At 37.3% G+C, this 12,220-nt stretch overlaps 1 protein-coding gene across 1 annotated transcript in view; it reads left to right on the top strand.

Moving 5' to 3' along the window:
* The window catches only part of FAM210A (family with sequence similarity 210 member A), a 57,426-nt gene that overhangs the window by 23,176 nt on the left and 22,030 nt on the right, over nt 1-12,220 (top strand). Inside the window, exon 2 of the mRNA XM_004703845.2 lies at nt 2,996-3,512. Coding sequence (XP_004703902.1) covers nt 3,037-3,512 — 476 coding nt within the window. The 5' untranslated portion in view covers nt 2,996-3,036. The remainder of the gene's footprint in view (nt 1-2,995; nt 3,513-12,220) is intronic.

The raw sequence follows: 12,220 nt of genomic DNA, 5'->3' as shown, positions 1-12,220 counted from the left end.
GATGGATGGATGGATGGATGGATGGGTTGTGATAAGCGTAATACTCCCGATAAAATGACTAAAATAAAATTATTTCCAAACAAAGACCAAAAAAGCCTTACTTTCTGTATCACTGGGTTTAATGGTGCATGTGTAAATTTGAATAGTATTTATATTGACTGGATTTCCTTGTACACTGATAGGTATTCTATCTCAGACAGCGTTGTACTTAAAGATAAATCTTGAGACTTCCTTTTTGGGTGACGAGTTGACTTCATTCCCAATATAATAAACCACATGATTTTCCTGATTCAAACTGGCCAATACTAGTCCCAGTTCAGCTCACTAATGCCTAGGATGTCCATCTTTAGTCTTTCCATCACATTTTTAATGACTCCTGATTTTCCTAGATTTATTCTCCACACATGCTAAGTTCCAGTTATTAGTAGATGTTTGCAGCGGTTTAGTATTTTGCGTCATGCCCCATCAGCAGATGAAGGTCTTAAAGGCTTTGTTCCTTTCACGTCATTGTGGTTGACTCTACTTTGAGAAGGCAGCTTTTCCTCAGTCTTACTTTGAATGACTTGACAGACTCATCTTCTGGTACGATCTCTGACAGCGTTCTGCTGTTCAGAGGTTTTCAGCAACTAATTCCTCTCCAGTGAGCAGCCTCTTCCTTCTTTGTGTTCTGCTGAAACTTGTTCACTTTGGGTGACCCTGATAGTCTTTGAACTACCAGTGACCGATCTTCTAGCATCAAAGCAACACACAAGCCACCAGCGCATGACAAATGACCAGAGACAGTATGCTTGTTAAAATAGAGGGTCAGAAAAAAAATGAAACCTGCAACGGGGTGGATCGATGCAGTGGCTGTAACAATGGGCTCAAATATCACATTAATCATGAAGATGGTGCATTTCATGGTTCTTTCGTACATGGGAGTCGCTATAGAGCTGGCTCAGTGGCACTCAACACCAAACCAGAACCATGCTATGTTAATTCATGTAGCTTTACAGTATGATTTGAGTCTTGCTACATGGTTCTTCCAAGATATTTTTGGCTATTCATAGTCCTTTGCAATTCCATAATGTATTTTAGGATTGGCTCTTCCATTTCTGCAAAGAAGACTGTTTGAACTTTTGATCAGGATTACATTGATGTCTAGATACTTTTGGATAATACTGACATTGTAATGATAGGGAGTCTTCCAATCCACAAAAAGAGGTTATCTTTCTAATCATTTAGGTCTTCAACGTTTTATATTTTTGAGTGTACAATTATTTCACCTCCTTTTAAATTTGCTCCTAAATCGCTCACTGCCATGAGTCAGTGTAGGCTCATAGTGACCCTCTAGCACAGAGTACAACTGACCCTTTAGTTTCTGAGACTGTAACTGTTCACGAGAATAGAAAGCCTCATCTTTCTCTGGAAAGGCCGCTGGTGGTTTTGAACTGCTGACAAGCCCAATGTGTCATCATCATGCCACCACAGCTCCTAAATTTGCTCATTTCCTAGGTTTTGGGGTTTTGTTTGGGATAATTTTATAAAAGGAATCGTTTTCTTAATTCCACTTTCAGACTGTTGCTGGTGCCTTATTCTCATCGTAGACTTGTAGTCTGAACGGTGTTTTCTCACATGTCCTCAATCCATACAGATTCCAGGTCTTTTGCTCCCAGTTGCTATTTCCACTTTGCCACACAGAATGTGTAAGGTTACAGGATGCTTTTCCTCAGTTCTTGCTTCTCAATCTGGAAAGAATTCACATGGCAGAAGCAAGATAGTAAGTTAAAGTAAACTTTTATGTGCTAAAGTAATGTTTTTATAGTGTATTCTCAGAGACAAGAATAGGCTGTATTCACTTGGAGGTAATTGGCTGTGTGTGTAAGTGTACATGTGACTGACTAGTCCCGACTGCGTATGTCCAGGCTTTGGGTGTGCATAAGTGTGTGTCTGAGGTAACTGGCCTGTACTGAGATTGTCGTTTCCCATAGCTTTGAGTGACAACCCCTTTTCCCTAACCTTCCTGCCTCTCAGTTTTTTGTTGACTAATAGATGTCCTACAAATAACCTTGTTTTCAATCCAAAAAACCCTTTAAAAATTATCCTCCATGATGTTTGCCAATCTGATTTACTGTATCATTTTGACATCACAAGTAAGGATTTGTGCCCTGAAGCAGCAGAGACAATTCACTTGCTCCAAGTTAGAAAAGACGTTGATTAGGTGGCGCAGATGGAAGAACTACAGCAAGGCAGGTTTTCTTGGTGGCAAAACCAAACCAAACTATCATTGGTTCAGTTTTGACCCCTAGCAACCCTATAGGACAGGGTAGGCTGCACCTGTTGTTTTGAAATACAGTAACTCTTTACCAGAAAGCCTTATCTTTCTCCCAAGGATCAGCTGGTGATTTCAAACTGCTAACCTTGCAATTAGCAGCCAGAAGTGTAACTATGTCACCAGGGCTCGTGATGGCATCCCCATTGAAATCAGAATGAATACATAGAGATTATATGCTTTTGAATTCACACCCTAGGGGAGTCACATACAGATGTTTTACATTCACTCAGGTTTCAGGATAACTATGGGTGCAGTTCACTAAACAAGCAGACAGAAAAAGTAAGGCTCTTTAAGTCGGAGGCCACTATGAGGATGTCTCTGTTGACTAACCACAAAGCAGGAATTTGCTTTCCTTGGGATGGTTCGAGGCTTTTTCAGGAAACATCATGTTTGCCAATGAGCAATGCAGCACATTTTTAAAACTCCAAAGGCACTCTCATGGGGAACAGGGAAAGCATGATGTAAATTAGGCTAACTGCAGTAAGAAACTTGGGTTGCATATTTTTTGGTTATAAAATTGAAACCATGTATTTTAATGAAATTTTTAGAACTATGTGACCCTAATATTAAGTTTTGAGAATTTAGTAGCATTCTTTCCTTGGATGTCTTTTATTTTTAATTGATTTTTTTTTTTTAGGAAGGAAACATAATGTTTTTTGTTTGTTTATTTTTTAAATATAGTCTCTGTAGAAGCTGAAACCCATCGATCACCATTCTTCAAAATGCAGTGGAACGTACTACGGACTGTAACTGGGCTGGTCCAGCGGACACCCTTGAGACCACCTAAAGCTGGTCTTTTTGGATACTGTCAAAGCATAAGAGGACTATTACTCTTGTATAATGCGGACTCCAAGATAGTATTGGTCCAAGGCCCTCAGAAACAATGGCTACACTTATCTGCTGCCCAGTGTATTGGAAAGGAGAGGAAGCCATTCAAGTCTCAGCCATCCCTACTTGGTGTTCTTCACTTTAAACAATGGGAGCAAGATTATTTACCCAAGAGAGTTGCATCATCCAATGCCACATCCCAAGGAACTCCCACAGGAAAAAAGGAAGAACTTGATCCATTACAAGACAAATCTATTAGTCTATATCAGCGATTTAAGAAAACATTTAGACAGTATGGAAAGGTTTTGATTCCAGTACACCTAATAACTTCTGGTGTTTGGTTTGGGACATTTTATTATGCAGCCATAAAGTAAGTTTTTGAATTGTTTGAATACCTTTCTCTGTTTAATCAGAATATTAATTATACTTCACAATAACCTTAAATCCTAAAATGCTCTAATATCTTTGATAAAGTGTAAATACTTTTCATAGCTGTTTTCCGATTTTAGTAATAATAGCTTAACATGTGCTTACTGTTGGGCATTTTATTAAAATTTTAAACTGTTAACTCATTTAATTACAGCAGTGTACAGTAAAAACAGATTAAGCAAAGATTAAGTTATTTGCCCAAACTAATCCAAATGGTAAGAGGTGAACCCTGGACATTTTTAGATGATGTTAAGTGTAAAAATGGCTATTTGCATGTTCTTGCCAGGAAATTACTAAGCTATTTTGGCGAAAGCCTGACTAATAGCTATAGTAGGCTCACAATGAACAAATCTCAAATTTACACTTTGATATAATCTGAGTCATATATAAAATTATATATGATAAATGTAAAGTAATGGTCTTTTGTTCTCTTCAAAGGCCAACAATTTGATAGGCCTAACTTCCAGGTGTAAAACATTTCCAAAGTTCCTAATTTCATATTGTTAAATACTTCTCAGATGAGTTGTTGTTCATTCAGCTTTAGGAATAGTAAGTAGAACACATAGAAATAACTTCCCAATTACTTCATTTATACCACTAGCAGGACTGAACCGTTGACTCACTTGTGTTCATTCCTTTGAATATACTTTTTGGGAGTTTTGCAGGCTGTCAAGGGGTCCAGGAGAGCCTGGAACTGTTTAGCCAAAGACACAGACTAGGTTGATTTGAGAAATTCTGAGTTTATTCCTGTATGAGCCCCAGTGGTGTAGTAGTGCTTATGCATTAGGCTGCAATGATCGGCATGGTCGGCTATCCGAAACCACCAGCTGGTCCAAGGGAGAAAGACTGGGCTTTCCATTCCTGGAAGCAATTATGGTCTGGGCAACCCACCAGGGGTCGCTGTGAGTTGGCATCTACTCAACGGTAATGAGTTTGGTTTGGTTTTGTTAAGTTTATTCCTGCAGGCGCTGACAGAAGGAAATTGGGGTTTCTACCTCCAAACTGTTGAAAAATTCAATCAAGGTCGTCCAGCAAGTTATATATACCTTAAAACGGAAACAGGCTTTACAATAGTCTCAGGAGTTAATTAACAGGTTTTACAATTATCGGAGGACTTTCAAGCAATGGGACAAAAGGGAACAAGATTCACTGGAAGCAGTATACATTTCCCCAAGCGATTATTAGACCATCAGTTGATATCTTCCTTATGCAGAGGCTGTCAGACGGGTACCCCATAAGGTTTCTGACGCTATTGCTTATCTAAGTGGCCCTGTTTCCCCTTTCTTGAATTAAGAGCTTCCTTAAATAATAAACAGATTTTGCAACAGGCTCAGACTTGAATGATTAACAGGCTTACAAGGAATTTCTTACCATAGGGAGAGGGATCCTGCTTCCCTTTTAACAAACTAAATCTCCACAGACCAAATTGCCTTCTCGGGTAAGAGAACTCTGAATTGTTCTGCTGGTGGGTGAAATGTTACCCTGCAAACTAATTTGCTCTGTTAGTGACCTTTTCTAAGAAGTTTAGAATTATTTTATACTTTCCAAAGGTAGATTGGTATTTCAGTTCTTAGATAGCTTAATATTAAAGTATAAATAAGATATGGTAGTATTATATGTGAAGCTTTTTCTTGAAGGGTCCACTAAGAAGTACCTCTTGAGTACACGAGATGACGGGGAGCCCTGGTGGTATAGTGGCTACCCATCTCAAGATGACAGAATAAATACTAATTTGGGAAACTATATGAGAGAGATTACTTTATAAAAGCCCTAAAATGTTTTTTACCTTGTTGAATTGAAAGTATTCTGTTTCTTTACATTTCTTTATCTTCATTATGTTTCAATTATTCAGTTACATCCAAAGGAATCATTATTTTCTTTATTAACAGTATCTTCCTTTGCAGAAGATCCTTCTGTGTCCATTTTATGGATTTTATTGGTTATTTGTTAAGCTATATTTTCTAGGCATGCTTAATATAGACATTTTCAAAACTTAGTTTTTTTTGACTGAGCATAAAATGATGTGCCATTTTGAGTAGAGCTTCATTATTCTTGTTTATTTTGATGCTCTTGTGGTCTCCCTTAAGAAGCATTCCGTTTTAGGGGAAGAACTCAAAAGTTAGTTTTATTAATTGAATGAGATTCTTGCTTGGGCCATTGAAAGGAAAACTTTTGTTCCCTTTCATTTTCTTTTCCTTCTGTGGTAAAAGAGTTCTGTAACTGAAAAAGCAGACCCCAAACAATCTTGGTGATATTAATTACACTGAAGAAGGTTTTTCTGGGCTATTTAGCAGCTGATACCGATGTTATTCTCTCATCTTTTGTGAAAAGCTCTTAGTTTTATCTCCCCCCTCCCCTTTTTCTTCTTTACAGTGTTTATATGCACTTACAGTAGTAGAACTTATCCACCAAAAGGAGTTCTTTGTTAACATGAGAATTTCATGCCAGATTCATCAGTATTGTCACGCCATGACATCTGGGCCTTCCCCCATTCCCCCCCACCCCCGTTGCATTTGAGTTTATTTAAATGCGGTTCTCAAACCATTCGAGTGAAATTGGAACTCCTTTGGGAGGCAAGGAACTGAAAAGAATATTTTTTAAATGAGCAGGTAGTCTTCAGCTCATCCATGACACAAGTATAGTATTCCCTTCTCTCACGCTTTACTAGTCCAATTAAGGCGTAACATATCATAACATACATATTTCTTTCCTTCCCTGCAGTAATGCATATAGAGTTCATAGGAAACTATCATGCAAGGGGTTTGCACAAGTTAAAAATTTTTATTTGTATAAATTATGGTACATAATAGAGTATTTGCCACCCAGAACAATACTTTTTAATGTTTTTATTAATTTTTTAATGCTTCAAATACTGAAAGTTGATTCATTCTAAGGCAGTGGTTCTCAGCCTTCCGAATGCCGCGACCCTTTAATACGGTATGTTCCTTATGTTGTGGTGACCCACCCCCAACCATAAAATTATTCTCATTGCTACTTCATAACTGTAATTTTGCTACTCTTATGAATTGGGCAACCCCTGGGAAAGGGTCGTCAAAGGGGTCACGAGCCACAGGTTGAGAACCGCTGTTCTAAGCGAATATTTTAATCACAGGTAATGCTTAAAGAAAAGGAGGATTCGTGGAAGAAAATTCAGGAATTCAGATATGCTTAGGAGACTAACTCTCATTTGACTTTAAAATAGAAGTTGTTTGTTTTAAATCACAGTTTTTGGTTTGACCAATAATTGTTACTGTTTGCTGCTGCCATTTTGATTTGCTTACACTTTTAACCTGATGAAAGTTCCGGAATTTATTTGTTGCCTTCTTATTCTTAACAAAAATAAAGGGGAAAGAGTAGTTTGTACTTTGAAGGATACACATTGGTCATTACCTCGAAATATTGGTCAGTGTTTGTTTTTAGTTACTCCAGCCTTCTAGCATTATTGCCCTTTTTAGGCATTGATGAGCAAGGTATCATCTTTTATTTCGTTAACTCAGTGATAAAAAAATGCAAGGGTTTTTATTTTAATATAATCATTTTATTCAAGAGAGATCTCAATTGTGCATACCAATACCACTAGATTTTATTTTCAACTTTTTTGTTACATCTACTGTATGGTAAAAGCTTGCAGAGATCTGATCTACCCAGAGTGACTTTTGGTCAAATGTTGCTCTGTAGTGACCACGTTACTCCTCCTTTGGGTGGCCTCGTGTTGTTGGCTTCGCGTACCTAAAGTTACAGAACCACTCTGATGCCTAAACTGCAGTGACATTTACTGTACTTTGTCCACACCAGGATGCTGCCTCATGCTCTGTGTTTCTGCCCTTTGGTTATAATCAACATCGCAAAGCAATGTCTTTTGCTGTGCACTGTATAACATCCTTTGAATGACGCAACCGTTCCTACCCTGCCTTCTCTGAGAACATAAACGAACTATTCCCCAAGATGCCCTTTTAATATTTCCAAATGTTGTTTTGGAGCCCTGGTGGTGCAGCGGTTATGCATTGGGCTGCGATCCACGTGGTCAGCAGTTTGAAACCACCAGCAGCTCTGAGGGAGAAAGACTGAGCTTTCTACTCCTGTAAACAGTTAGTCTTGGAAACTCACAGGGCGTCCCTATGAGTCAGGTTGACTTGACGGCGGTGAAAGACTGTCAGTTTGCTCCCATACAGTCAGTTCTAAAAATAGCACAATTCTCGAGGAGGACTCCCCCCCCCAATCGATTTAAACTGGTTTTAAGAATACTGCGGGAAATATTTTTGGTATAAAGTTTAAAGATTATTTCATGGCATTAGTTTATGAGATTTTCTAGCCTTCATGGCTCCAAAGTGGCTGGAGTCCATGAGTATTTGAAATTCTGTTCTTTATTTTCTCCTTTATACCCAGAACTCTTTTATAGACTATGATCAAAAGATTGACCACCATCCAGTTCTTCTAGTCTTAAGGCAAAGCTGCACTGGTGCATGGAAACAACTCAGCACACATTTCATATGCTCTTCGTGACCCTGGCTTTCTTCCTTTGTTAGAGGCCACTCGTTTTGTCTTCAATGGCCAATTATAACCTTCTAAAAACTCCAGTCACCGTACAAAGAACTAAGAGGCAGAACAGAAGTGTTGAACACATTATTAGGCCAATTATCACACAACTTTCACATTTCTGTACAATAAGTTGTAATCCATATTGGAGGCTGCAATCCTTGATCTTCATCAGCAGGTGTTTCAAGTCCCCCTCACTTTCAGCAAGCAAGGTTGTGTCACCTGCATATGAAGGTGGTTAAGCCTTCCTACAGTCATAATGTCACACTCTTCGTATAATTCAGCTTCTATGATTATTTGCTCATTTTACAGATTAAGTAAATATGGTGAGAGGATGTGACCCTGATGCACACCTTTCCTGATTTGAAACCATGCAGTGTTTTCTTGTTCTGGTCGCACAATTGCCTCCTGGTCCATGTACAGCTTCTGCATGAGGACAATGAAGTGTTCTGGGATTCCCATTCTTAAGACTATCCATAATTTGTAATCCACACAGATGAATGCCTTCACATAATCAATAAAGAACAAGTAAATATCTTTGATAGTCTGCTGCAATCAAGATTCATATCCTCTTAAGAATCCAGCCTGATTTTGGGCAGCTCCCTCTCAGTGTACTGCTGTAACACTTGTTGCATGATCTTCAGGAAATTTTACTTCCATGTGATATTGTTCTGTAGTTTTCCCATTCTTTTGGGTCACCTTTCTTTGAAACATATGCACAAATAGTCATTTAGCCAGTAGCTATCTTACAAATGTCTTCACATAGATGAGTGAGTGCTTTATCAGCTTCTTGAAACATTTCAATTCGTATTGCATCAATACTGGCACTTTGGGGTTTTTTCTTCTTCTAATGCCTGCAGTGCAGCTTAGACTTCTTCCTTCAGTACCTTTGGTTCTTGATCATATGCCACCTCTTAAAATAGCTGAATTTCAACCAGTTTTTTTGTTGTTAGAGTGACTATTCATTTTATCTTCTTTTCATGCTTCCTGCATTGTTCATTATTTTGTCTATAGAAGCTTTCAGTATGAAGACTCAAAGCTTGAATTTTTTCTTTAATTCTTTTAGTTTAAGATACACTGAACCTGTTCTTCCTTTATTGGATTTCTAACTCTATTAGATCTTTCCACATTTTATTATAATATTTAACTTTGTCTTCTCTAGCTGCCTTTTAAATTTTTCTATTCAGCTCTTTGACTTCATCCTTTCTTCCATTTGCTTTAGCCACTCTACAATTAAGTGTAGGTTTCAGAGTCTCTTCTTCTTCTTCTTTTTTTTTTTTTTTTGCATGACCTTTTGTTTTCTTCATGTATGATCTTGATGTCCTTCCATAGCTCATCAGATCTTCTGTCAGTAGGATTCAGTACATCAGATCTTTTCTTGAGGGTTCCCAGAATTTAGATGGGATATAGTACTTAAGCTTGTATTTTAGTACTCTTGGACTGGTTTTAATTTTCTTTAGCCTCAACCTGAACTTATAGTTCAGCAATTGATAATCTATTACACAGTCACATTTAGCCTCAGTTGAGCTGGTAATACTGAGTTTCTCCAGTGCCTCTTTCCACAACAGTAGCCCATTTTATTTGTGTGTATTTCATCTGGAGAAGTCCACGTATATTGTTATTTGTGTTGATAAAATGTATTTGCAATAAAGAAGTCATTGGTCTTACAAAATTGTACCATGTGATCTCCAACCTAATTTCTATCACCAAGACCATATTTTCCAACTACCGTTCCTTCCTCGTTTCCAGTGTTGGCATTCCAATCACCAGTGATTATCACTGCATCTGGATGGCATGTTTGATCAATTTCAGACTGAAGAAATTGGTAAATTTTTTCAATTTCTCACTTGCTTTAGTGATTGGTGCATAAATTTGAATAATAGTTGTATTTCCTTCTATGTGGATAGATAGTATCCTATCACCAACAGCATTGGTACTTCAAGATACATCTTAAAAGGTTCTTTTTGACAATGAATGTGACATCATTCTGACTCAAAATGTCCAATACCAGTCCATTTTTGCTCACTAATGCCGATGATATCTATCCTTACTCAGGCTGTTTAATTTAGACAACTTTCAGTTTTCTGAGATTCCTAATTTATATATTCAGGATCTGGTTATTGATAGTTGCAGCTGTTTCTTCTCATTCTTAGTAGTAATCCATCAGCAAATGAAGGTCCTGAAGGCTCTTCTTCCGAGTCGTTATGGTTGATTCTGCTCTGAGAAAGCAGTGTTTCCTTAGTTATAATTTGAGTTCCTTCTGAACCAAGAGGTTCATCTTCTCGCACTATATCTGAGAATATTCTGCTGCAATTCATGAGATTTTTAGTATTTGACCATTTTCTGCTCTTAGTAGCAACCTATTTCTTCTTTGTGGTCTGTTCTTTTTTTTTTTTAATCATTTTATCAGGGGCTCATATAACTCTTATCACAATCCATACACACATCAATTGTGTAAAGCGCATTTGTACGGAAGCTCTACTGAAACCTATTTTCTTTGGGTGACGCTCTGGTGGCTTTGAACTGCAGAATTTTCAGGTAACAGCCTACCACCTCACTCACAGTGCCACCAGGGCGTCTTCAAAGGATTTCAGTTTTTCCACACTTTTGCTAACATTTTTTATTTTCTATTTATCTTAAGCATCCTGTTAGTGAGAATTTGATTGGCATCTCTGATGACTAATGACACTGAGCATCTTTTCATGTGTTTGCAAACCATTTGTCCATTTTAATGAAAAATATCCCAGTCTTTTGTCCATTTTATGATTAGAAAATTTATCTTTTAGTCATTGAAGTTTTATATATATATTGATTATTAGATTCTTGCTGGATAAATGGTTTCCAAAGATACTCCGAGTTCATATTTTATCTTTTCACTGGTTTTGGCAGTCTTTTTAACAAATAATAAAGGTTTTTATTTTTTTAATACAGTTGATTTATTTTGTCTTCTCTTTGTGCTTTTGTTATTAGGTAATCCATTGTTGGCCATAACAAAGCTAGGCCTAACAGTGTTGCCCCTGCCTTTTCATCTAAACAATTTATGGTTTTAGTTTTCACATTTAGGTCCTTAATCCATTTTGGAGTTGTGTTCAAGTATATGAGTCATGGACCCTGTTTCTCTTCCCTTGTACCATGTATTGACGCTGCTCTTTCCTCACTGAATCAACTTAGAACCCTTGTCAAAAATCCTTGACCATAGATGTGTAAGTTATTCCATTGGTCTGTATAGCTAGTTACATTAGTACCTGACTTTTCTGATGACTATGGCTGTACACTATGTTGTAAAATAAGGAAGGTTAAAGCTTCCTAATTTGTTCCTTTTCTGCATTGTGTTAGCTATTCAGGGCTTCTTGTTGTTTCCATATAAAGTTGAGGATTATTTTTTCTATACCACTAAAGAAGACTGTTGTAATTTTATTAGGATTATGTTAAATCCATAGATTGATTTTGGTAGAATTGACCTCTTAACTATTCATTCTTCAATCTGTGTGCATGAGACATCCTTTAATTTTTTTTTCTTTAATCTCTTTCAGCAGCATCTTACAGTTTTTCTTTGTTCACAGCCCTGGTTACATTAATTCTTCAGTAATTTTCTTACAGATGCTATTGTAAAAGAACCTCTTACCCAAATTTCCCTTTCAGATTTCTCATTACTGGTGTGTAGAAACCCAATTGATAACATGTTTGTTGACCTTATACTCTATAAATCTACTAAATTTCTTTACTAGCTCCACCGTTTTCTTGTGGACTCTTGGATTTTCTGTACTTCAGAAAATGTGCTTCAGCATTTGTTGAAATAACCTTAAGACAAGACAATTTGTGAAGTATAAATTCAAATCATGATGAGGAAGTATCAGAATGGGAAGTAGCACAAAGTAGAAGCTCCTGTTTGAATCAAATCATCATCAATACTTTAAATCAGTGGTCCTCAACCTGTGGGTCATGACCCCTTTGGGGGGTCAAATGATCCTTTGACAGGGGTTGCCCGATTCGTAACAGTAGCAAAATTATAGTTCTGAAATAGCAACAAAAATTATTTTATGGTTGGGGGGGGGTCAACAGGAGGAATTGTATTTTTTGTTTTGTTTGTGGGTTTTTTAAATCATTTTATTG

Source organism: Echinops telfairi, unplaced genomic scaffold, assembly GCF_000313985.2.
Source record: "Echinops telfairi isolate 266 unplaced genomic scaffold, ASM31398v2 ScPeMD7_4;HRSCAF=17, whole genome shotgun sequence".
Classification (NCBI taxonomy): domain Eukaryota; kingdom Metazoa; phylum Chordata; class Mammalia; order Afrosoricida; family Tenrecidae; genus Echinops; species Echinops telfairi.
This window is presented reverse-complemented; position numbering and strand designations above follow the sequence as displayed.